Consider the following 25,000-nt stretch of genomic DNA (forward strand, 5'->3'; position numbering starts at 1 on the left):
CCTACTAGCTTAGCAACTACTACTACTACTACTACTACTACTACTACTACTACTACTACTACTAATAATAATAATAATAATAATAATAATAATAATAATAATAATAATATAGGAGAGAGTAGTTCCGAGTTAATGATCCATTTCTCTGATATATCCAAAAGTCCATCTCCTCAAAAAGGTTACTTAATGGATATATAATATAGGCCTATGTGAAATTCCATCAGATACTGTTGGTCTGTTCTTGATATATACTGTTAATTTTTACACTTGTATCTCTATGTAGACGTATCAGTGGTTTTTCGTGTGTTACAAGGAAATCATATAATTGTATTAATGTGATGGAAATTATTCATGATACACATTCGTTAGATTAATAATTTTGTTTATTGTTGGCGATTTCAACTGATGAAATAAGAAACAAAAGAATGCTCAGTTCTAAATGATACTCTCTGTATATAGAAAATATCAAAATACTAAAAATTTCCTATAGTGATGTTTATTCTATTTACACAATTGAAGAATATCGAGATGTTTCCTATTTTGTTTATAACCAAACATTGCATTTCCCGAGAATTTTTCTCCAAGAGAAGTTAAAAAGTAAAGACGCATTCTTCCACTAACCCTTATTAAAGAAGAACGGAAGTGAAGTCATTATGTCATAAAGTTCCAGATTATCCGTAGTTACTTTGCTATCTCCGAAAGTAAAAATTCCAGAGAAGAAATGAGATAATTATTCCAAACTGATATACTGCCATAAAATGAGTTTAAAATGGCAAGCTATTATTTGCACTGACTAGACTCTTTGCTAGACCATCATTCCAGGGAAGATCCGTATAATACACAACAGTTATTCGAAGCATTCAAACCCCGTCAGCCAATAATAACGACAGAAGCGTCTAGTGTTGCGCTCAGAGGCCATCCTTTAGATGTGACCCAGTCTGTTCTTCGTATATATACCTCACTCCGAGGCTACTGTTACCACCGAGTCGGTATTGGCAGAATCCTGACAAGTTCTGCTCCAAGTGTCACAGTCTGTGTTGCTTCACATCGGCTTTGCCAGTCCATTAGGCTTCCGTTGGCGTACATTTTCTGCTACGAATTTAGGAGGTTGACGGTAAATTCCATTTTGGGTGTTGGATGCGTAGGATCGTAGTTGACATTCTCATTCCACCAGTGGCCTGATACAAGGTATCCTTCGGGTGAAATATCTTGAAATTGATGTTATTTCTGCTAACTCACTTCTTTGTATCTAAGTATTTCAGATTATTTTATTATTTATATTATTAGGATAATTGGTAGACAAATAGATTCTGCTAAATATATTCAGAGAATATTTCCTTGATAAAATACATCTTAAACTCAAATCTTATTAAATGATTTGTGGCATTGGAAAATGTTATAAAAAATCCCTGGTCAATGAGACCATAAGGATAAATTTCTCTTCTCTTCCGCCATTCTATTTATGCCTCAAATACAATATGCATTTCTTCCTATCTTCTTCCTCGTTGAATTAATAATCGCTTCTTGCATCATAACAATGTATTGAGATCTTTTCGAAACTGTTTACAGAATTGTTTCCACTTATCATACACTGATGAATACAAAGTGTTTTTCCTTATGTCACTTCTCTCACTTCCTAGTTTTATATAATTCAAAGATGCCATTATTCTCTATTCTAGTAAAGAAAATATTTACAGATATGTATTCAATTCATCTGTAAAATGATATAGCAATCAACCGTAAAATGGTTTATAAATGATGACCTTATGTAAAATATAACTAGGATAGCTGGTTTGGGCATCCTCTTCGCACTCCCCAAGAGAGATTAGCTCACCAAGCTTTCAACTGGGCTCCACAAGTCACTAGAAGTGTTGGAAGACCCAGGCCTACATGGCTGAGGACTTTGAAGTGTGAAGTAGGAATTGATGAATGGAGAGGTTTTGACTTAAAAGCTCAAGAAAGAGACGACTGGCGAAATCTAACCGAGGCCCTTTGCGTCAATGGGCGTAGGAGGAGATGATGATGATAATGAAGTTTATTATTGAAGCAAAATAAAGTGATATTGCATATACAGTAGTCAAAGAAAGTGAGATATATATTTGTCATCTATTGAGGAGGATATAAAGAAATATAAGAAATAAAGGTTGCTGGAAGAATGTGTCTTTACTTGACAACTTCGCTTGGAAAGAAATTCTTAAGAAAGGGAACTTCTAGTTATTAACAAAGGCAGGAAATATCTTAGTATTGGTGGCCGATGTGGAACTGTCACTGACTGGTGAACGCTATACAGGGGTTTGTGTACCGCTCAAACTCGTTTTTTTTTTTGGTCGCTGCAACCTCATCATCCTTGTGAGCTAAGAATGGGGGTTTGGGGGGAGTCATCAGCAGCTACTGCCTGGCCCTCCTTGGTACTAGCTTGGGTGGCGGGCGCATGGGCGCTGATCATACATACATAAATGAATAAATATATATATATATATATATATATATATATATATATATATATATATATATATATATATATATATATATATACATATAGTCAGTCTTTAGGACGTTGTCCTGCTCGATAGGGCAAGGCAATATCACTGTTTCTTGACTCTGCCATTCATGAGTGGTCTTTAAACCTTAAACCTTTAATAGTATAAATTATAATGCAAAGACGAAAAGACAGTTATTTCGAAATAGCTCGCCATTGAAGCTAATTTCTGAAGAACAAGGTATACATTTTCTTGGAAACAAAACGATTTCCACAGCAGAGAGATGATGCTAATTCTATTGCATTTCACAACGCTTCCCAAGCGCAGGTTATTTATCCCAGGGATTTAATTTCCCGACGTGAAGTCTTTGAACAAATTCATAATATCTTTTCCGGCGTGTTTCATAAAAGCGAGTTCTGCATTAAGACTTCTTTATCACTTCATAATAGAAATTCGATGTCGGAGAGTCGAATGAGAAAATAAAACTAGAAAGAATATACTCGCCATTGTTTTATTTTATTTTTATTTAAAAACAAGAATGGTTTCATTCTGTGTTACCACAGAACCATATCAAAATAAAATTGATGAATTCATCATCGTGATTTCTCTTGATAGTCCGTTTTAAAATTCAGCTTAATATATTTCGTCGAAGTGATATTTGTATATCAAGTACGATTTCCAGTATAGGAAATAATATTGATTTTACCATATTTCTAATGATAAGTATTATGATAACATAGATTATCTCCCCAATTTAATAAAGAGTGAGTGGCTGGTCTATATATATATATATATATATATATATATATATATATATATATATATATATATATATGTATATACACATATATACATATATATATATACATATATATATATATATATATATATATATATATATATATATATATATATATATATATATATTGATTGATTGCTTGATTGATTGATTTAAAGTTTTCTGGGATTCTGACATTTTAGGTCATTGACGCCGATATCATTTACTATACTGTATGTGAAGAATAAAAGAATATTCAGTTAAAACCATTAAAGCTAAGATGTTATCATAAAAGTTAAATACTTTTCAGAAGTCCTGCTACTATATATATATATATATATATATATATATATATATATATATATATATATATATATATGTGTGTGTGTGTGTATATATATATATATATATATATATATATATATATATATATATGTGTGTGTATATATATATATATATATATATATATATATATATATATATATATATGTACATATATATATATATATATATATATATATATATATATATATATATATATATATATATATATATATATACGTCTGACTATGACGCTGAGCGTGACCGCAAAGATATTATATATATAAATATATATATATATATATATATATATATATATATATATATATATATATATATATACATATATATCTATATCTATATCTATATATATATATATATATATATATATATATATATATATATATATAATATCTTTGCGTTCACGCTCAGCGTCATTGTTAGACGTATAACTATTTGGTCTCTTGCCTTCCCTTTGGCAGGGGGGGGGAGAGGGGGTTATCCGAGAGGCACAATGTGTATGTTTGTGCGTATGTGTGCGAACAATAGTATGCGTTGACAAGAAATGCTCGGAGAACGCAAAGATCTGTTAAGGCTTGTCAATTAAACCCCCCAAAACTCCCATTTGAAAGAAAAAAAAAAGTTAAATTCCTATATCTCTCAATTTTTAATCATATGTTACTATTCATGAGGGTCAAGGCAGACCATCATGAATCAAACTGAAACAGAATCCTTAGGTTAATGATTTACTTGTTAACTTTTGGCCTAACTGCAAATCGGCAACATTTAAAGCTGTAAAGGTGGTCCTTGACTGGCAAAGGCAAGGGGTAGTGATATTGCCCTATCGAGCAAAACAATGCCCTAGAGACTGACCATATGCATTTATAGTCAGCGCCCTAGCCGCCTCTCCACCCAAGCAAGGACCAAGGAGGGCCAGGCCATGGATGCTGATGACTCAGCAGATAGAGATATAGGCTCCTTAGCTCAAATGGATGGTGAGGCTGTAGCGACCAAAGGAAATAAGTTTGTAGGGGACTCGAACCCCAGTCTGGCGTTCACCAGTCAGGAACATTACCACAGCGGCCACCCCAACATTGATGGAATGTTGGTCTCTATAGTTAAAACTCAGACCATGGTTGAATTTCTCTTTGACGGTTGATTTCCCCGAATGGCTAAATGCTACTTTCCTATCTCTCCCAGGATGTAATGAATTCTTGATTGGAATCAGCAACAAACAGTCTTTGAGATTTTGTTCATGTAATTATTTAAAAAATCGAATAAATAAATAAAAAAAAAATATTTCGTTCTGCAATAGTGTATCATATGTAATCCTCCATTACTTTCCTACTATTGAATTTCATAAAAGTCAAGATAAGCAACAGTTAGAAATTTTGTCAAAATCTACTAAAATATCGAACAAATAAAAAAAAATTGTTTCGTGCTGCAACAGTATTTAATAATATTGAATTTCATAAAAGTTAAGATGGATAACAGTTAGAAATTTTGTCATAATCTAAGAAATCAGACGAATAGAAAAAAAAAAAAGGTTTCGTGCTGCAGCAGTATTGCCTGATATTGAATTTCATCACTACTGCTAAAAAAGAGGATAATATAATCCTATCTGACTCCAGCCTAAACCTCTTCCGTTCCAGACCTGCCACGGACCCCAAACGGTGACAGTTGTCGAGGGGGAAGATGTGAGATTGACGTGTAAGGTAGACGCAAATCCAAAGGATGGCGTAAGGTTTACCTGGTACTTCAACAACACCCTCGACACAGTTGAGGTTGAGAGACATCGAGTTCAGGTCAAATCAGGTTACAGCTATTTGGACTACACTCCCAGGTCAGTTAGACTTTCTGTATTTTATTTTGACTCTGCGAGGAAAACAAATAGATTTTGTATCCATTTTGATTTTTGTTATTTTTTTTTATTATTTGCACCATTGTATTGTTACGCTTAGATAGTATTTAATTTCAACATTTCGCTATAATGTATAGATATCAAATCTTTACAAGTTTTATTGATCAATACTCTTCATTCGACAAAGAAATTCTGGAAATTACTTAAAAATTCTAAGTAAAAAAGAAAAGACGTGAAATTTATTTTCTTTTATTTCATTCTAGGCTTTTAATATCCAATTTTTACCGAGAATAAATAACTGCATTTTACTAAATACAATTTTCATATCAATGATAAAATAATGAATTCAGGTGTAATACCTCAGTTATCCTGTTAAAGTACCTAATAATAATAAGTATAACTTTTGTAAATAAAACCAGTTTATTTTTATGTGATCCAAAGAAATCCCAGAATGAAACATCTCTCCCTTTCACGTATCATCCATGTTGCCATTCTTACAATCCATTGATTAATCTCGTACGCAAGATTCCCACCCATAGGCCTATCAAGTGATCCTAGAATTCCCCTGTCCAGGTCTTCGAGAGACTACGGCATGCTGGCCTGTTGGGCTACAAACACCATTGGGACTCAAGCTGATCCCTGCCAGTTCACCGTTGTCGAAGCTGGTAGGTTACGACAGAGTTTACTTTATTCTTATCTATTGAGGAGACGTTTATAATTTCCTCCTATTAAGGAGACTTTTATAATTTCCTCCTATGGATAAGACCTTTATAATATCCTCCTATTGAAGAGACCTTTATAATTTTCTCCTATTGAGGAGACCTTTATAATTTCCTCCTATCGAGAAGACCTTTATAATTTCCTCTTATTGAAGAGACCTTTACAATTCCCTCCTATTGAAGAGACCTTTATAATTCCCTCCTATTGAAGAGACCTTTATAATTTCCTCCTATTGAAGAGACCTTTATAATTTCCTCCTATTGAAGAGACCTTCATAATTTCCCCCCAAGTAGCTTTTAACCTTTTGAGGCATATAAGGTTGGGTTAGATGAACATAAGTATATGCATACTTATGAACGTATATACCTATATGCTTGTATTTATAACTGTTCTATGGTTAAGTATACGTAGGTATATACGTTCACACACGCATACAAACACACACACATATACACACACACACACACACACACACACACACACACACACACATATATATATATATATATATATATATATATATATATATATATATATATATATATATATATATATATATATATATATGTATATATATATATAATCACTTGTTACACAGAGTATTATACTGTATCATTATAGCTGTCAATCGCTTCATGCTTATAATTGGTTATTTTTTCATAAACTGAGTGACAATAGCTATTATCAATGGCAACTTGTTCCATGTCAAATTTGTCGAATGAGTATTCATGGAAGATTATTTAATAAATAACACCAATCGCCACTGTATAAAAAAAATTTATATTTTACCTCTTCCTCTCTGAACTATCCCTCGTTTATTAACTGTATTTACATGTAGATAACGTAGAAAATTAATAAATAATACATATATTCAAATTATCGGAGGAACTTGACATTTTCGCCTCTTGGGGTTATGGTGGCCTATAGAAAACGTCCCAGTTGGCGTTTTGCTGGACGGCAAATCAAGACCCGCTCAAATGAGATAGTTTCTTGTAGTATCTGCAACCTCACCAACTTTGTGAGCTGAGGATGCCGGGTTTGGGGAGCCTATCTGTCTACCTTCTGAGTCAGCAGTTATTGCTTGGACCTCCCTGGCCCTAATTTTGGTGGAGAGATGCCTTGGGCGCTGATCATATGGATATATGGCCAGTCTTTAGGGCATTGTCCTGCTAAGGCAATGTCACAGTCCCTTATCTCTCCTATTCATGATTGGGCTTTAAACGCCTCTATGAAATTATTTTTTATCGCATCTCCTCTCGTGACTCGGCTCATCCATCTCCCCATCCTGATTTCAGCGAAGATTTCGATCTAACCACTTTTCTCGGGATGTTTTCAACTTTACCTTTTTCAAGTGAAGGTTTGATCCAAATCCTTTTTCAAGAGATATGTGGGTAGAACGGGAGATAGGAAACAGACCCTGTATAGAAAGGGGTAAATGCTAAAGACAAAAATTAAAGCTCTTGCATTTTCACCTGTGGCTATAGTGTTATACTCTGTTATTATTCTTCAAAATCAAGTTTCGCTAGTTTCCTGGAATATCCAAATATACTGTTATTCCTACACCCTTTTCTAGCACATTGCAAAATATCTTAGGCTTCTTTCGGGTTTGAGCTACAGATGCTAAAATAAATTTCCCAATTAATAAAATAGAAAACCCTTTGAATTTATAGTAATACGTTTTGGCATTATGACTAACAAGGAAAAAAAAAATATTTGCTAGACTCTGATAGCAATTATTTTCAGAATGTTATATAATGAAATTTCCTTAACGGTATTTTAAATGGGGATCACAATTGTCATTGCAATTCAATACACAAGGTCGTCAAGTATGATGTTATGTATATTTATCTATAAAACCTATTAATGATGCTTTCAGTTACATCATTTTGAACCTAATTCCATACAATTGCATACTTAAGAATAATGAGACCTTCATTAACCTAATTTAACCCTACACCCCATTTTTCAAGGACCACCTGAGAGTGTGACAGACTGTGACTTGGTGAACCACACCGGAGGCTCACTGGAAGTCCTCTGCTCTCCTGGGGAGGATGGAGGCCTCACTCAGTGGTTCGAAGGACGGGTGTACTCCTCGCCGAGCTATAAGCTCCTGTTCATGCTCGAAGAATCAACGCCCAAATTTCATGTCGGAGGACTCACTCCTGGAAGTGATTACATCATCGCCATAACATCCCAGGACAGAAAAGGGTCGAGTCAACCGGTGGAAATCGACGCCGTGAAGCTTAAGGTCAGTTGGTTTAACAGGTCAATTTCACAGGAAATATTTTAAATCGATACCGTGAAGCGGAAGGTGAGTTAGTTTGAAGAGTTCATTTCTAAGTAAGTTTTTAAAATCGACAACGGGAAGCTGAAGGTGAGTTTGATTAACAAGTTGATTTTACAGGATTTTTTTTTTTTTTTTTTTTTAAATCGATGCCATGAAGCTGAAGGTGAGTTAGTTTGAAGAGTTCATTTCAAAGGAAAGTCTTTACAAATCGACGTCGTGAAGCTGAAGGTCAGTTTGTTTGACAAGACAATTTAACAGAAAGTTTTTTAAATTGATGTATTAAAGCTGAAGGTGAGGTTGTTTGAAGTCAATTTCACAGAAAGTTTTTTTTAAATTGACGTCGTGAGGCTGAAGATGACTTTTCTTGAAAAGTCAATTTCAAAGGAAGTCTCTTTTTTAAACTAACACTACGAAATGTAAGGTGTGTTTTTTTTGAGGAGTCAATTCTGAAGGAAGTTGGTGAGATTGATAATGTTATGAAGTTGAGATTGATTGAAGAATTGATTCTATGGGAAGATGTTGAAGTTGATAGAGTGAACGTGGAAGTGAGTTTGATTTAAAAAATCAATAAAATACAATAACATTTAAATCAATACTACGACGCTTAAGGTGGAGTAGGTTGCAAAGTTAATAGCAAAGGAAGTTGTCTAAATAAACATCATGAAATTTAAGTTGTATTAACCTGAAAATTCAACTCCATAAGAAACTGTCCGATACAAAACAGGGAAGCTGAAGATAAATTTGACTGAAGTGTTAATTACAAAAGAAGTTTTCGAAAAAGGTGCCGTAAAGCTCTAGGAGGGTTTGGTTGAAGAGACAACTATATTGTAATACGTTAAAGTTGATGCGTTGAAGCTGAGTAAATATAGTTGACTAGTCAGTTCCAAAGGAAGTTGTTGAAATAGATGTAGAGGAGAACAAACCGAGTTTGATCGAAGAGTCATTTACGAAGAAAGTTGCTGAAATTGACGCCATGAAGCTGGAGGTGAATTTGATTTAAGAGTCAATTCAAAAGTAAATCAAATGATAGTCAGTTTTAATAAAAGTCACCGATATCTGATGAACTTTTGATGAAAGGATTCCAGTGCCAACTTTCGAGGAACAGACTGGTCCCTAATTCGATGGACGGAGGGAGTCCTACGCTAACTTTCGAAGGGTTGTGCCAAGTGCTAACTGTCACTTAGCAGAGCTGCTACTAATCTCGGGAAACGGAGCCTGTATTAATTTCTGTTAAATGGAAACTCGCCATAAGGTTTTTCGAAGAGTCCGATATTATGTTAGAAAAATGGAATGAAATTCAAATTTTACATGGAATGTAACCAAGAGCTAACTTTTACTAGATCTCTATTTAGTAGAAACAAGAAGAAGCAAACCCATTCTATTCCTCATGAAATCAGAAAACTAAAATGATATCTTGACATTCCTCTGCTCTTCTCTAGTTATGGTAATTCAGATAAGGAATAAGAGATAGATTTACCATTTTGTAGTTACCAATTCTCATAATAATACAAGCAGCAATAATGAAAAAAAAAATATTTCTATAACTTATCTATTTACACTGACAATAATAATAAAAAAAAAACACTTACCTATATTTTATACCATAATAAAATCTTATAAATCTTCACTAGAAAGATTACAGGAAAGAAAATATTCAGTAACTAAAATATACGGTTTTAATAGTTTTATAATGCACCATCTTTGAACTTTTATGTATATATTTTTAAGAGCTACTTGATATTTCTTATATATATATATATATATATATATATATATATATATATATATATATATATATATACATATATATATATACATATATATATATATATATATATATATATATATATATATATATATATATATATATATATATATATATATATATACATATATATATATATATATATATATATATATATATATATTGTGTTAAATATATTTTTATCTTTTCTTTCTAACTTCAGAATCCTTGTATTCTCGTTTTCTTTATCTTGTTTATTTTTAGTACGAAAAAAGTACTTTGACTTTTTTCGTAATCCTTGGTTTTCAACTCTCTTGGAAAATAAAAAGATCTCAAATGTAACTTTAAATAACTTATTATATTTAATAGCTGTAAATACTTTGTGTGCTGGCATTTGAGACCATTTCATAGTATTTAGCCCTTCTTGAATTAGTTAACGAAGTTAACGAGTAGTGGTAAGAATTTTTACCAAGCAGTATCTGCCTAACCCTCCAAGGAAGCAGTTCTCTTGACTAAAGGAAAAAGGATTAACTCGACCTTCGTTAGAAACTTGCCAACTAATGTGTGATCATTACTAATGAACTCTTTTCACTTGAAGGACTTTTATTGCTGTGAAATAATGAAGTGCTAAGTACCACCAGTTTCACCAAAGTGCAATGGAGAGACGAGGGCATGATTCTCCAAGGGAGTGAGTTTTCAGAGGAACCATATAATGTTTTGTGTAGCAGCGTGGAAGAGAGGCCAAGACGGGGATACTATTTCCCTACCATAGTCTTTGGCATCCACCACATACTGCTGGATTACTTCAGAGGGTTTCAACTCCGTGGATTTGTATCGAGCAAGCAGGCGCTTGATAACTTTGAGGTAGGTCTCGGTAAATGTTGGCACACTTTACGAGATTTAAAGTTATTGAATGAATAATTTTGGCGCTGAGTCATTAATCCCGTAAAAAATAAAACTTGTAACCAGAAAAAATTTACTCTTGTTAATATTTTGCTCTGCCATTTATCATATCTTTTGAGACCTTTTTATTGAATCTTACTCTGAACTTTAAGTCGCTTGCATAGGCAATAATTTCATGTACAATTTTCTGATAGACGTATCATATCTTTTATAGGCTATGCACAGTGGCATCATGGTAATGGTATTGCTCGATGAATCTTATAAACTTTTCACTGGTTATAAGCGATTCGGAGAGTGGAGGTTAGGTAACTAGTGCCAGAGTTACCTAGATATCAGGGCAGCATCAAGTGTCATTAATATTAATTTATATTCTGCATAATATTATGCTTTAAATTTATTGTATGTTCAATAATAAATTCAATGTTCACTTTGATGTTTGTTTTCTCACCATTTTTTACAACCTTCATATAAGTTTTTTCCGAATATGGCGACCGTGACAGGATCCTATGACTTTGCTTTGATGCTTGCCCGATGTCTCTCCATTTGTACTGTTGGTGGAACGTTATTATTTTGCATTTTAATACTTTAGTGTAAAGGTTGAAGTGAATTTAATCTTTTTAACACATTTCTGAAATAAGTTCTTTGCTTGGGAATTGCCTTCATTGGATATTTTTTATATTCGAAACTTTGCCTCCTTGGTAATCTTTATTTATCGTCCTTGGCCTAGTATTGATGCCATCGGTATTTCTTGGTGTTAACGTATATTATGTAAAGTGATTAAGGGAATTTTACTTTTCAGCTTCGTTTTGTTACGCATACTTTAGCCTTTGAATATTTATTATATTTGTGATAGGTCAGGTAGTTGTATTTATTCACAATGTCTGAACTTAAGAGATTAGTGAATCAAAGGAAGTATATAAGGAAGTGTGTGACAGAACATTTTAACCGTAAGGATAGTTTTCCTACATTAACTAGTGCAGCAAGGGAGAAATTACTCTTGCAATTTGAACAATGGCTTCCAGAATTGAAAGACTTGAATAAGCAGATATTAGAGCTTAAGTATGAGGAATGGGACGACGAAGAGGAAGAACGTAGGTCTGAGGAGGAATTGGACTCCTGCCAGGTCTATAATGACAAACTTTTATCTTGCTTAGTGGCTATTAGGAACCCTAGTGTGCCCTCTTCATCAGTTTCCCATTCGAATGACTCTCTTAGTTCCGCAAGAAGTTTGCTTAAGTCTCCCATAGCTCCCCTGCCTAAATACACTAGTTCTGATGACGAGGACCTTGCTAGATTTTTTTGAAGAATTTGAAGACACTTTAAGTAAATTTGAATACCCTGAATACGATAAACTCTTGTTATTAAAGCAGCAGATCTCAGGCAGGGCCTTAGTTTTAGTAGAGTCCTTGGAAGCAGATAAGCAGGGATATTCACATGCAAAGCAATTACTACTGAAAGCTCTAGCTTCGGATGACACACAGAAATTTAATGTTATGAGGCAGTTATCCCATTTGAAACTTTCTAACAACACTGATCCCTATGAATTTATCTCTAAGGTTAGGTTAATTATGGAAAGAATACGCAAATTGAAAATTACTGTGGACTGTATACTTCAGTTTTTTTATATGGGAAGGATTGAATGATGCATTTAAGAATCATTTGATTCAAATTACTAACAGCTCCAAGCCAACGTTAAATGAAATTGTAGACAAGTTTTTTGAAGCTAGTGAGCGTTATTGTAGCCAGTCTAAGAAAACTAAAGAAGTCCCTAAACAATTTTTCCCCAAAGCATCAAATGATAGTGACCATGGAGCTACCAGCTTAGCTGTAGATGTAAAGTATGAAATAAATAAGACCTTTAAGCCTTGTAGTATATGCACTAAAGTAGATGGTAAACCAGCTGATCACCCTATCCACAAGTGTGCCAAATTTGACTCTGCAGAAGCCAAGATAGATAAAATAAGAAAATTTAAAGGATGCCTAAAATGTTCTAACCTAAATCATCTGAGTAAATTTTGTAGGTATAGGTTCAATAATAAATGTAAGTATTGCTCGGAGTGGCATTTCAGTTTCCTGTGTATTCGGTCTGTTGATGGCAAGCAAGTCACAAATAAAGATGGAAATAAACCAGATAGCCAATCTTGTACAGATAAGGGTAAAGATAAAGCAAAATCCAAGCCTAAGGAAAATAAGGAGATATCTGGCTCAATGGTTAACATTGTGGAAGCTTTCCAGAGTGATTCTGACATGCAGACTGTTCTTCCCACTTTTACTGCTACCTTGGTTAATGGTTTAAAGTTAAGATGTTTAAAAGACAGTGGCTGTCAGTGTAACTTCATTTTGACCGATATTGCGGACAGTTATAATTTACCCACAGTAAGGGAAAATATTTCACTAACAGTAAATGGCATTAACACTACTCAGAATTATACTACTAAGCTGATTGAAGTAAGTTTACAGATAGGGGATAGGCTTAGAAAATTTGAAGCACTGTGTATACCTTCTATCAATGTAAAGTTAAAACTTCCTAAATTAGGTAAGGTAGTAAGTGGTTTCAAAGAAAGAGGTTATTTGTTGGCAGACGAAAGCTTGTCAAATGATTCTTGTGGTATCCAGAGTATTCAGTTAATTCTTGGGACTCGCTCAGCATACTGTCTTCCTCAGCAGGAACACTTGTTTGGATCAAACTTAGAATCTCTATATTCTGAAACTCCTGCTGGTGTATTGTTACATGGTAATGTGGAACAAATATTGAAGGATTTAACATTTTTACCTTATGTTGGAAGTTGTTTTTAAGGATTGGTTCAACTTTCAGATCACAACTTAGTTGGTAGCATTTTCGGGAATGGTAATACTTGCCTTGTTTCGGATTGTGCTTTTAAAGATACTGTGGATCCCGTTAACATTAATGTATTTGATGATAAGGGGGATATAATTGAATCTCAGCTTATCAAGGCAGCTAACCAAATTTTAGAAGAAAGTTGTCATAGATTTGTAAAGTCTGAACCTAATGATTCTGATTCTGGGAGTTCTGAAATAAATAAGAAGTTGGTTAAGTTTTCCCTTGAAAATATGAAGAGAGATAAAGAAGGTAGAATTGTTGTTCCTTTATTTTGGAATCCTCAGGTGTCCCATTTATTAGGTTCCAATCAGGGATTGGCAGTTTCAATTTTAAAGTCTAACTTGAAAAAATTGCAAAATAACAGGGATAAGCTATTGATAATGGATAAAGTTTTTAAAGAACAGGAAAGTATGGGGATCATAGAGCGCATTAATAACATTCCCGAATTTATCAGAGAGCACCCTAACCATAGCTTTTTGCCTCACATGAGCATCTTTAAAATGGATCGCGAAACCACAAAGTGCAGGATAGTGTATTTGTCTAATCTTTGTCAGCAAGATTCTAGTAAACCTTCCATTAGTCACAATCAGGCTATATATTCAGGACCAAATCTAAACCAGAAACTTTCCTCTGCTATATTACATTTGAGATTTGGACAGAAGTTATTATGTTTTGATTTGTGTAAAGCGTTCAATAATCTTGCCTTGAATGACACAGATAGCAATAGGCTATTATGCCTATGGTTTAGAAATGTAGAGAAGGAAGACTTTACCGTTGTGGGATACAGAAATTTAAGATTAAGTTTTGGCCTAAGATGCAGCCCTGCATTACTGTTACTTGCTCTATATAAGATTTTAATTTTAGATGTAGACGGTGATGATAGTAAACTTTTACAATTAAAGAAGATGATATATCAACTATGTTACATGGATAACTGTGTAGTTGCCTATGATAGTTCTGAAGAACTTCTCTGGGCATACCAACAACTAGAAAGCATTTTTGAGCCTTACAAGTTTTACCTGCAGCAGTACATCAGTAATGATTTTGCATTGCAAGACCACATAGATAATGAGATTAGTACAGAAACCAATGAAAAGGTAAAATTACTTGGGTTGTCATGGGATAGGAAGCAAGATAGTTTATCTACTAAACCTATTAGTCTTAACATACAAGCTCGAACAAAACGGGAAGTATTGCAGTCTATTGCCTCCCAGTATGATCTCTTTAACTTTAATGGCCCTATTCTTAATCGTTCAAGGCTATTTTTGCATCAGTTACCGTGCAACAAAGATCTGGGCTGGGACAAGGAATTAGATGCCGATGTTAGGAGGCAATGGCGGAATATTGCCAAACAAGCAAATGCTGCTTCTGTTGCAGAGATACCAAGAGTCTTTGGGAGTAGAGAAGATACTTACCGGCTATTGGCATTTTCAGACAGTAGTAAGCAGATGTTTGGTGTAGTCATTTACATACAAAATATTCCCACAGGAAAGGTCAGTTTTGTCTTTGCAAAAAATAGGATAGTAAACAAGCAAATGGAATCTAAAAGCATGCCATCTCTGGAACTGCAAGGAATAACTTTGGCCGTAGAAGAAATTACATGTCTGTATGAGGAGTTATCCGGAATTTCTTGTATGATGCCAATCAAAATAAGCGAGTTGATAGTCTACTCGGATAGCTTCGTTGCCCTTTCCTGGGTACATGGGTTTTCTGCCAAGCTTGATAAAATGCAGAAGTGTTCAGTATTTGTTCAAAATAGGTTACACACAATAAATGAACTGTGTAATAAACACCCGATTCATTTTTCTTTTGTGTCAGGTTGTGAAAATCCAGCCGATTGCATCACTCGCAGCTTATCTTTCAAGCAGCTTAAAAAAACTAACTACTTTTCAGGTCCCAAATTTCTGCTTAATGAGACAGAAGGTCAGCTGAACAGGGAATCTATCTTGGATTTTGTAATACCTGCCCTTCCGGTAAAGCAAGATTCTCCTGTTGGTGTTGTCCAGTCTTATCATGGTACTATAACTACAAAGATTGAGGAGCATACCGATGCTTTATCAAGATGTTCTAGCTACCATAAAGTTGTTTCTGTTTTCCGTAGAGTACTTATCTTTGTTAATAACTTGAAAACGAAACTAAAACTAAAGGATCCTGTTAAGTTTGGACATATTAGCTGTTTTGATATTAATCATAACTTCTTTGCAGAGGCTACAAAGATGGTAATAAGAAGAGATCAGCAGAAGCACTTCCCTGAAATGTTTGAATATTTTGAAACAAGAAACCTGTTGCTCAAAGATATCCCAAAGTTAGTTGGACAGCTCAATGTTTGTGTGGATCAGGAAGGCCTGTTAAGGGTACGTAGCAAAATGCAGAAACTGAAAGATGACCGAAGGATGCGATTTCCATTGCTAATTTCTAAGGATAGTTTACTAACTAAATATATTGTATTAGATTATCATGAACGTTTTTTACATGCTGGATGCTATAGGCTACTGGCTGAAGTACGTAAGATATTTTGGATACCTAGATTTTTTTCAGTAGTTAAAAGGATAATCCGCACATGTATCATATGCCGTAGATTCAATGAGAGGACAGTTAATCTTAATCAACACTGTTATAGAGATTTTAGGATTAATCCCCCAGAGATTCCTTTCCGCTATATTTTTGTAGATTACATGGGACCCTTCTTTGTACGTTCCAGTGGGAAAAAAGTAAAAGCATGTTTCACATGTACTTGGAGTAGAGCTATAAATCTGAAGGTGTGCATGGACTTGAGTGTTAAAGAGTATCTTAGAGCCTTCCAGCTTCATACATTTGAGTTTGGACTACCAAACTTGTGTATTTCCGATCAGGGATCTCAGTTAGTAGCAGGAGGCAATGCAATTCTAGATTATCTAAAAGACCCAGAAGTTAAACTCTATCTAGAAGAGAATGGCATAAAGAGCCTTCAGTTTGAACAGTTTTTCAAAGGGAACTCTGCTCTTGGTTCAATGGTTGAAAGTTGTGTGAAACTTACTAAGAGATGCTTATTTGGAGCCATGAGAAATAATGTTTTAGATATAAGGGATTTTGAGTTTTTAATATGTCAGACTGTCCATTTATTGAATAGAAGGCCAATAGCTTTTAAAGAGGCATTAAGAGATACAGATATAAACAAATCACTTCCTGATCCCATAACACCAGAGTGTCTAATTAGGGGTTATGACCTTGTTTCAGTTAACTTAATTCCTGAGCTGCAAAAACATCCAGATCTAGAATTGGATGAAGACTATCTAGTTTCTCCTTGTGATAAAGTTAAAGAAAACTACACAAAACTGCGTAAAGTCAGAAGTCATTTGATTAACATTTATCATGAAGAATTTTTAGGTAACTTGACAAATCAAGCTGTAAATGCGAAAGACAGATTCAAACCTGTAAAACATACACTTCTTCAAAAGAATGATGTGGTTCTAATTAAAGAACCATATAGTAAGCCAAACCAATACCCAATGGGAATAGTCCATGATGTAGTTCTCAATGAGCTTGGGGAAGTTACTAGAGTTACCCTACTGAAAGGCAGAACTGGGGAACTTACTAAGAGACATTCATCTAATCTAATATTTCTTTTCAGACCTGATGTTTCTTCAAATGAAGATAAAGACAGTCCTAATTATGACTCAAATGATTCTAATCTGGCCAACAACCGCATTCTGGGAAAGCGTAAAGCGGCAAAGATTAGTGCTCTGAAGACCAAACAAATTTTACAGTAAAGTTTGTCTGTGTAGGCTTTTTTATTTATTATTGGTGATGGTAATTTAAATAATTTTGGCAATTATTAGAAAAAAAAAATTCTGGTAATGTAAATACTTTTGGTATGTTTAAAAATTCAATCCTGCTTTTATTTCATAACAGGACTGAATGTTTTAGGGGGAGTGTGTTAAATATATTTTTATCTTTTCTTTCCAACTTCAGAATCCTTGTATTCTCGTTTTCTTTATCTTGTTTATTTTTAGTACGAAAAAAGTACTTTGACTTTTTTCATAATCCTTGGTTTTCAACTCTCTTGGAAAATAAAAAGATCTCAAATGTAACTTTAAATAACTTATTATATTTAACAGCTGTAAATACTTTGTGTGCTGGCATTTGAGACCATTTCATAGTATTTAGCCCTTCTTGAATTAGTTAACGAAGTTAACGAGTAGTGGTAAGAATTTTTACCAAGCAGTATCTGCCTAACCCTCCAAGGAAGCAGTTCTCTTGACTAAAGGAAAAAGGATTAACTCGACCTTCGTTAGAAACTTGCCAACTAATGTGTGATCATTACTAATGAACTCTTTTCACTTGAAGGACTTTTATTGCTGTGAAATAATGAAGTGCTAAGTACCACCAGTTTCACCAAAGTGCAATGGAGAGACGAGGGCATGATTCTCCAAGGGAATGAGTTTTCAGAGGAACCATATAATGTTTTGTGTAGCAGCGTGGAAGAGAGGCCAAGACGGGGATACTATTTCCCTACCATAGTCTTTGGCATCCACCACATACTGCTGGATTACTTCAGAGGGTTTCAACTCCGTGGATTTGTATCGAGCAAGCAGGCGCTTGATAACTTTGAGGTAGGTCTCGGTAAATGTTGGCACACTTTACGAGATTTAAAGTTATTGAATGAATAATTTTAGCGCTGAGTCATTAATCCCGTAAAAAATAAAACTTGTAACCAGAAAAAATTTACTCTTGTTAATATTTTGCTCTGCCATTTATCATATCTTTTGAGACCTTTTTATTGAATCTTACTCTGAACTTTAAGTCGCTTGCATAGGCAATAATTTCATGTACAATTTTCTGATAGACGTATCATATCTTTTATAGGCTATGCACAGTGGCATCATGGTAATGGTATTGCTCGATGAATCTTATAAACTTTTCACTGGTTATAAGCGATTCGGAGAGTGGAGGTTAGGTAACTAGTGCCAGAGTTACCTAGATATCAGGGCAGCATCAAGTGTCATTAATATTAATTTATATTCTGCATAATATTATGCTTTAAATTTATTGTATGTTCAATAATAAATTCAATGTTCACTTTGATGTTTGTTTTCTCACCATTTTTTACAACCTTCATATAAGTTTTTTCCGAATATATATATATATATATATATATATATATATATATATATATATATATATATATATGTATATGTATATGTATATGTATATGTATATATATGTATATATGTATATGTATATGTATATATATATGTATATATATATATATATGTATATATAACGGATTTTGAGCGAAGCGAAAAATCTATTTTTGGGTGAGATAGCCATGTCGTTCTGATGGAAGTTCCTATAGGGTAGCTTCCTAGGGTATATTACAACTACGGCGATATTCCCAGAGAATTTACCTTAAGGTACCAGAATTCTAACTCCTGGAGCGAGTATCCCTCGTGAAAGGGATATCGCGACATATCAGAGGACGTATTCTAGACACGTCACATGGCAATCTACGACCTGAACAGAGATTCGTCTCGTAGGAGGGAGATTGACGAGATACGAATTCGGGAAAGAAAAAGGGGAGCCGCTCCCAAGGCTTCCCTATCCCCCGATTCGTATGCGTGCCTGGCGCCATCTGTATTCCTTGTAGCGTACACGAGGTGCTACAGATACTGTATGTAGGGAGGGGTCCTACAGCCCTTTCTTAGAAAGGCAAGGGCGGGTCCATCAGGACGACATGGCTATCTCACCCAAAAATAGATTTTTCGCTTCGCTCAAAATCCGTTTTTTGGGCTCAAGCCATGTCGTCCTGATGGAAGTGTACCAGAGCATTACTGTATCTGTGGATTCTCAGAACGTGCCGTACTCCCCGGAGGTAATTTTTTCCCGGTCGACTAGACCTAGAGACCTAAGATGTTACCGTTATACATCTTTTCAACTAACTATAAACTATGTTAGAGCTTCCTGCCCCCTACAGGGAAGAGTCCTACTAGACTCTGGAAAAGTCTCGAAGAGTACATATATCTATGTACGAATACCAGGCAAGCTAATATAGTGGTCTCGCCCTATATTAAGTAAAGCATAGTTTGTAAAGGACCACTGCGTCAATATGAAATATCGACCAGTTTTCCGCACAATACTTGTATTGGACAAAGGTTTTATATCCGCATAGGAGGAAAACCAATGCAACATAGCTTGCATAAAGGAACAATTCTATTAGAATTATCCCAGATAAGGTACATAGAATGAATGCTCAATTATACCAGTAAATTGACACAGGTGAAGGAGACGCAAGGTTCTCAAGAACCAGATTATTGACAGGCAATAAATAGACAGGTTAACCACAATTATATATATATATATATATATATATATATATATATATATATATATATATATATATATATATAAGAAGAGGATAACCCAAAACTTTAAGCATAAGTATGATAGTAAACAGGGCTTGTTTGTCTGAAAGAAAAACATTAGATGCCACTTTTAAGATACCGAGGTATCAAAGTCATAAAAGCCTGTATTACAAATCAATGACATTAGCGTTGGAAACGCTCGGCACACATGTCTGCACTTATGCTAGGTTCACCTTCGGAAATGGAACAGTCTGGATGGGCAACACAGTGCCCTCACTTAGTTTGTAGTACAGTATGTAACTACACACTCACCCTGGAATTAATCGTCCCAATTAAGACCACTGTTCCTCGCAGAGTTAAACAGTAGGGTTAACACCGCGACCCACTGCTACCACAGATCTCTTTTAGTTCCTCTACTTGCTTCGCATAGTGGCGAAAGAACACTCTGGAAGACTTCCAGCCAGTGTATGAACGGAGATGTTCAAAATCCATGCAATTAAAGAAATTTAAGAATGAGGCAACTTTCCTCGGATCGTGACCTGCGGGTGTATTGTCAGGATCCGCTCTGCGAATAAAATATGTGATTTTTGCTCTGAGCTGATTCAGAGATAAATTTGAGCCTGATGTTTCTCCCCTGAATAGTTGACCACCCTTGAAGTCTGAAGTTCTATGAAGATAGACCTTTAGGCATTCTACTGGACATAGAGATGCATCTTCTTTCAGAGGGCAAATTCTCCAGGGACCCCACCTGTTGGTGGGTAACTCATTCTTGGCGAGAAACGTAGGATCCGGAAACAGGTTCAGTTCTTCCCCATCCAGGAACTGAACACGACCTGCCTCTCTCGAGAGGCTACAATTTCACTAACCCTGGCCCCGGACGCGAGTGCAAATTAGGAAAATAACTTTTTGTGTCAAATCCTTTAACGCACATTCTTCATTGCTCAACAGAGAAGCGAAATGAAGAACTTGTCTAAAGACCATGAAATGGGCTTTGGAGGTGCTGAAGGTCTGAGCCTAGCACAGGCTTTCGGGACTTTATTAAAGATCTCGTTACCTAGGTCGACCTGGAAGGCATATAGAATGGGTCTTGTCAAAGCAGACTTACACGCTGAAATCGTGTTCGCTGCCAACCCTTGACCATGGAGGTGGGGAAAAAAGATAAGCAGAAGTCTGTCAAGATCTCCTGCGGAATCTTCGCCTTGACAAAAGGCCACCCATTTTCTCCAAGATGACTCATATTGCCTTCTAGTAGATTTGCATTTATATTCCTCAATGAAGTCTATACTGGCTTTCGAAATCCCGAAACGCTTTCTCACCGCTAGGGAGAGAAAATCATGAACTGCAGGGTCCGGGTTTTCTGTAATGAAGCGCAGACAGTTGACTTCTGGACTCGCTGGGTCAGAACTGGATCTGGTAGTGGTACAAACTTCAGCTACAGTTCCAATGCCAGGAGGAACCACACGCTGTTCGGCCACTTGTGGGCCACTATTGCCGCTACCCTTTGAAGGATCTCAGTTTGTTGAGGACCCTCAACAGAAGGTTGTGAGGAGGGAACAGATAAATCTTGGACCATCTGTTCCAGTCGAGGGACATCGCGTCCACTGCTTCCGCTAAGGGGTCCTCGTACGGGGCACGTACAGGGGCAACTTCTTGTTGTCTTTCGTCGCAAAGAGGTCTATCTGCAGTTCTGGGACTGATTCAGAATGAAGGAGAATGATCCTGCGTCTAAGGACCATTCCGACTCTATCGGTGTGAACCTGGATAGAGCGTCCGCTGTCACATTGCGGACTCCTTGAAGGTGAACTGCCGACAGGTACCACTTCTTCTTTTCCGCCAATCGGAAGACGGCCAACATCACCTGGTTGAGAGGTGGTGACCTCGATCCTTGTCAATTCAAGTATCTTACAACTACCTCGCTGTCTATTACCACTTTATGTGGAACGAATGACGCGGGGAGACTTTCTTTAAGGTAAGGAGCACTGCCCTAGCTTCTAGAAAGTTTTATGAGAAAGGTCTTGAATAGCCTGGACCAAGTCCCCTGGACTTTTTTCCGATGAGAGTGACCTCCCCATCCCTCCTTTGAGGCGTCTGAGTGAATCGTCACCGACGGGGGAGGTGGCTGAAGAAGAACCTGACTTCTTTAGATGTCTGGCTTGGGACCAAGGCCTGAGAAGAGTACTTAGCCGAAGCGGCTGGTCTTCTCAGATCTCTTCACGCGTTTGATGCATAACTTCTCCAAACTCCGATTGCATCCTTTAGCTGTGCTCTTAGCACTGGGTCTGTCACCGAAGCAAACTGGAGAGAGCGCAGTACTCTCTCCTGCTCGTGTCTTGATATCCTTTCGGAATCTTGAAGTCTCTTGACAGAACCCGCTATCTCCTTCCTTTTCTTCGCTGGGGTGGAGAAACGGTGTGACAAAAGGTCCCAGTGGATCTTAGCCACTGGAACTTTTGAGATGGAGAAAGTCGAGACTTTTTCTGTTGATCTTGAAGCCTAGGTACTCTAGGAACTGGATCACTGACTGGAAGCTAGCAAGCATTCTGTCTCGGATGCTGCCCACACCAACCAGTCGTCCAGGTAGGCTACTACCTGAATTCCCTTTAGGCGAAATTGTTTGAGAGCTACGCTCGCAAGCTTCGTAAAAATCCTTGGGGCTATGTTTAGCCCGAATGGCATGGCTCCGAAGGCGTATAGTCTTCGCTGTAGCCTGAACCCTAGGTAGGGGGAGAGTCGATGGCTAATTGGAATGTGCCAGTAGGCATCTGACAAGTCTATAGAGACGGAATATGCCCTCTTGGGCAGTAAGGTCCTTATGTGTTGCAGTGTTAGCATTTTGAATTTGCAATTCACTATGAACTTGTTAAGTGGCGACAAGTCCAGAATGACTCTGAGCTTTTCCGAGTCTTTCTTGGGAACACAAAACAGCCTCCCTTAGAAATTGATGGGCTTCACCCTTTTTCTCCAACCGTTCTTGAACGTACTCCTCCATAACGGGGGTGGAGTGTTGGAAAAACCGAAGGTACGGGGGTGGAGTGCTGTACCAGCTCCCGCCCAATCCATTCTTGAGTAGGCTGTGGGCCCAGGGATCGAAGGTCCACTGATCCCGAAATTTCAGAAGTCTCCCTCCTACCGGTATCACCTCACTTGGACTGCCGTCCTGAGGTCTTGCCTTCCTGACCACGACCACCCCTGAATCCCCTTCCCCTTGAGGGGCGTCTAGACGAGCCTCTGGCTGCTCCTCTAGGCTTTGCTCGGAAGGAAGTAGACTGCCCTTCGAACGCTGGGGTGAAAGCCGTGGACTGTGTCGACACGGCCTGGGGTACCCACTGAAAGGTGATCGGGGTTTGTGCCACGATCTGGGGCACTGGGGGCAATGGCAATTGCAGTTGCTGTTGCTGTCTAAGAGGCTTGGCTGGCCGAGACGGTAGCCTAGTCCTCATAGTCTTCCTCTTTGGTTGAGGACCCTCATCCGGGGAAGACTTTCTTTTGATAGCCAGGTCCCACTTCTGGAGAAGGTTTCTATTCTCCAAGGTGGCTTTATCAAAAACTTCTTTGACCAAGTCGGTAGGGAAAAAGGTCTTTTCCCCAAATGTTGGAGGAGATTAGTTTCTTTAGCTCGTGCCTCACTGTAGCCGAGGTAAACACGAACTCCCTACAAGCTCTCCTTGCCTTGACGAAGCCATAAAGGTCCTTCGTCACTGTGGCCAGATGAGGCTTGGCCACTACCATGAACATTTCATGGACCTTGGGGTCACATGCCATCGTCTCGAGAGTAGTCTGAAGAGACATTGAGGCAGTCAGTCTTTCTTTTGTATCGAACTCACTTCGCAAAAGAAAGTCAGACAGCTTAGGGAGGTCCTTGCCGAACTGACGTCCGGCAATATCAGCCTCCAACTTTCCCACTTAGAACGTAAGATGGACGTCCTTCCAATCTTTGTGGTCCATAGGCAGGGCCAGCGACAAGGGTTTACACTCCTCTAGGGAGGGGCAAGACTTGCCGGCCTCGATTGCTTTTAGTACAGCCAGAAACCCTTTCTGTAAAAGGGGGAAGGCTCTAGTAGGCGAGGACACAAAGGAAGGGAGCTTCCTATTCAATGCAGCTACCTTTGAGTTAGAGAAGCCCCTCTCTTTCATCGAAGATGAAAGTAGAGCTTGAGCCTTAGCATGGTCATCACTATGACCTCCTTCGGCTCTGCCTCCTCCTTTGAAGCTGGTTCCTTCCTCAGCCGGACATAACAGTCCGGATATGGTGCCTTGCTGGGCCAGAATTCCACCCTCCAGGGGAACTGAGCCCAGCATATCCGAGATGACGATCTTTCCAGTCGTCATCGACATGTGCTCAGCATACCTCCATGGGTTAGCATCCGAGCACAAAGGAAGGTCTTTCACATTGAGCTTTTCTGGGGCCCATGTGATTCTGCAAGGCACTGCATTCGCAGTTCCATTGCAGCCGCCTTCTCCTGATTCTCCTTCTGCATTTGTTGGATCATTCCAACAATAGAAGAGAGGGCCTCTCCCAGCTCTACTGGGAGACCGGCCGATGTAGAGGGACTTGAACTTCATCCTGGGCTTCTGCAAGGAGGTCTTCCTCCTGACACCCGTCCACATCAGATATCCTGTCATTTAGCTGGATGTCTTGCATCGCGACCGCGACTTCAGCATCCACCTGGATCTGAACTTAGGGGATCTCCTCTTGAGGCTGGGGAATCACTGCATCAGCTGA

At 37.0% G+C, this 25,000-nt stretch overlaps 2 protein-coding genes and 2 pseudogenes across 2 annotated transcripts in view; 3 read left to right on the forward strand and 1 right to left on the reverse strand.

Moving 5' to 3' along the window:
* Positions 1 to 10,108, forward strand: part of LOC137650724 (neural cell adhesion molecule 1-like) — a 60,453-nt gene extending 50,345 nt beyond the window's left edge. Inside the window, exons 7-11 of the mRNA XM_068383886.1 lie at positions 4,497 to 4,714; positions 5,232 to 5,422; positions 6,014 to 6,105; positions 8,131 to 8,408; positions 10,079 to 10,108. Of these exons, the coding sequence (XP_068239987.1) occupies positions 4,497 to 4,714; positions 5,232 to 5,422; positions 6,014 to 6,105; positions 8,131 to 8,408; positions 10,079 to 10,108 (809 nt within the window). The remainder of the gene's footprint in view (positions 1 to 4,496; positions 4,715 to 5,231; positions 5,423 to 6,013; positions 6,106 to 8,130; positions 8,409 to 10,078) is intronic.
* Positions 10,109 to 11,647: 1,539 nt separating this feature from the next.
* LOC137650725 (uncharacterized) lies at positions 11,648 to 13,890 on the forward strand (annotated as a pseudogene).
* Positions 13,891 to 14,316: 426 nt separating this feature from the next.
* LOC137650726 (uncharacterized) lies at positions 14,317 to 17,685 on the forward strand. Its single transcript, XM_068383887.1, has one exon. The coding sequence runs from the start codon at positions 14,317 to 14,319 to the stop codon at positions 17,683 to 17,685; it is 3,369 nt and encodes a 1,122-aa protein (XP_068239988.1).
* A 675-nt stretch (positions 17,686 to 18,360) lies between these two features.
* The window catches only part of LOC137650727 (hemicentin-2-like), a 350,211-nt pseudogene continuing 343,571 nt past the window's right edge, over positions 18,361 to 25,000 (reverse strand).

This window comes from Palaemon carinicauda, chromosome 12 (assembly GCF_036898095.1).
Source record: "Palaemon carinicauda isolate YSFRI2023 chromosome 12, ASM3689809v2, whole genome shotgun sequence".
NCBI classification, from domain to species: domain Eukaryota; kingdom Metazoa; phylum Arthropoda; class Malacostraca; order Decapoda; family Palaemonidae; genus Palaemon; species Palaemon carinicauda.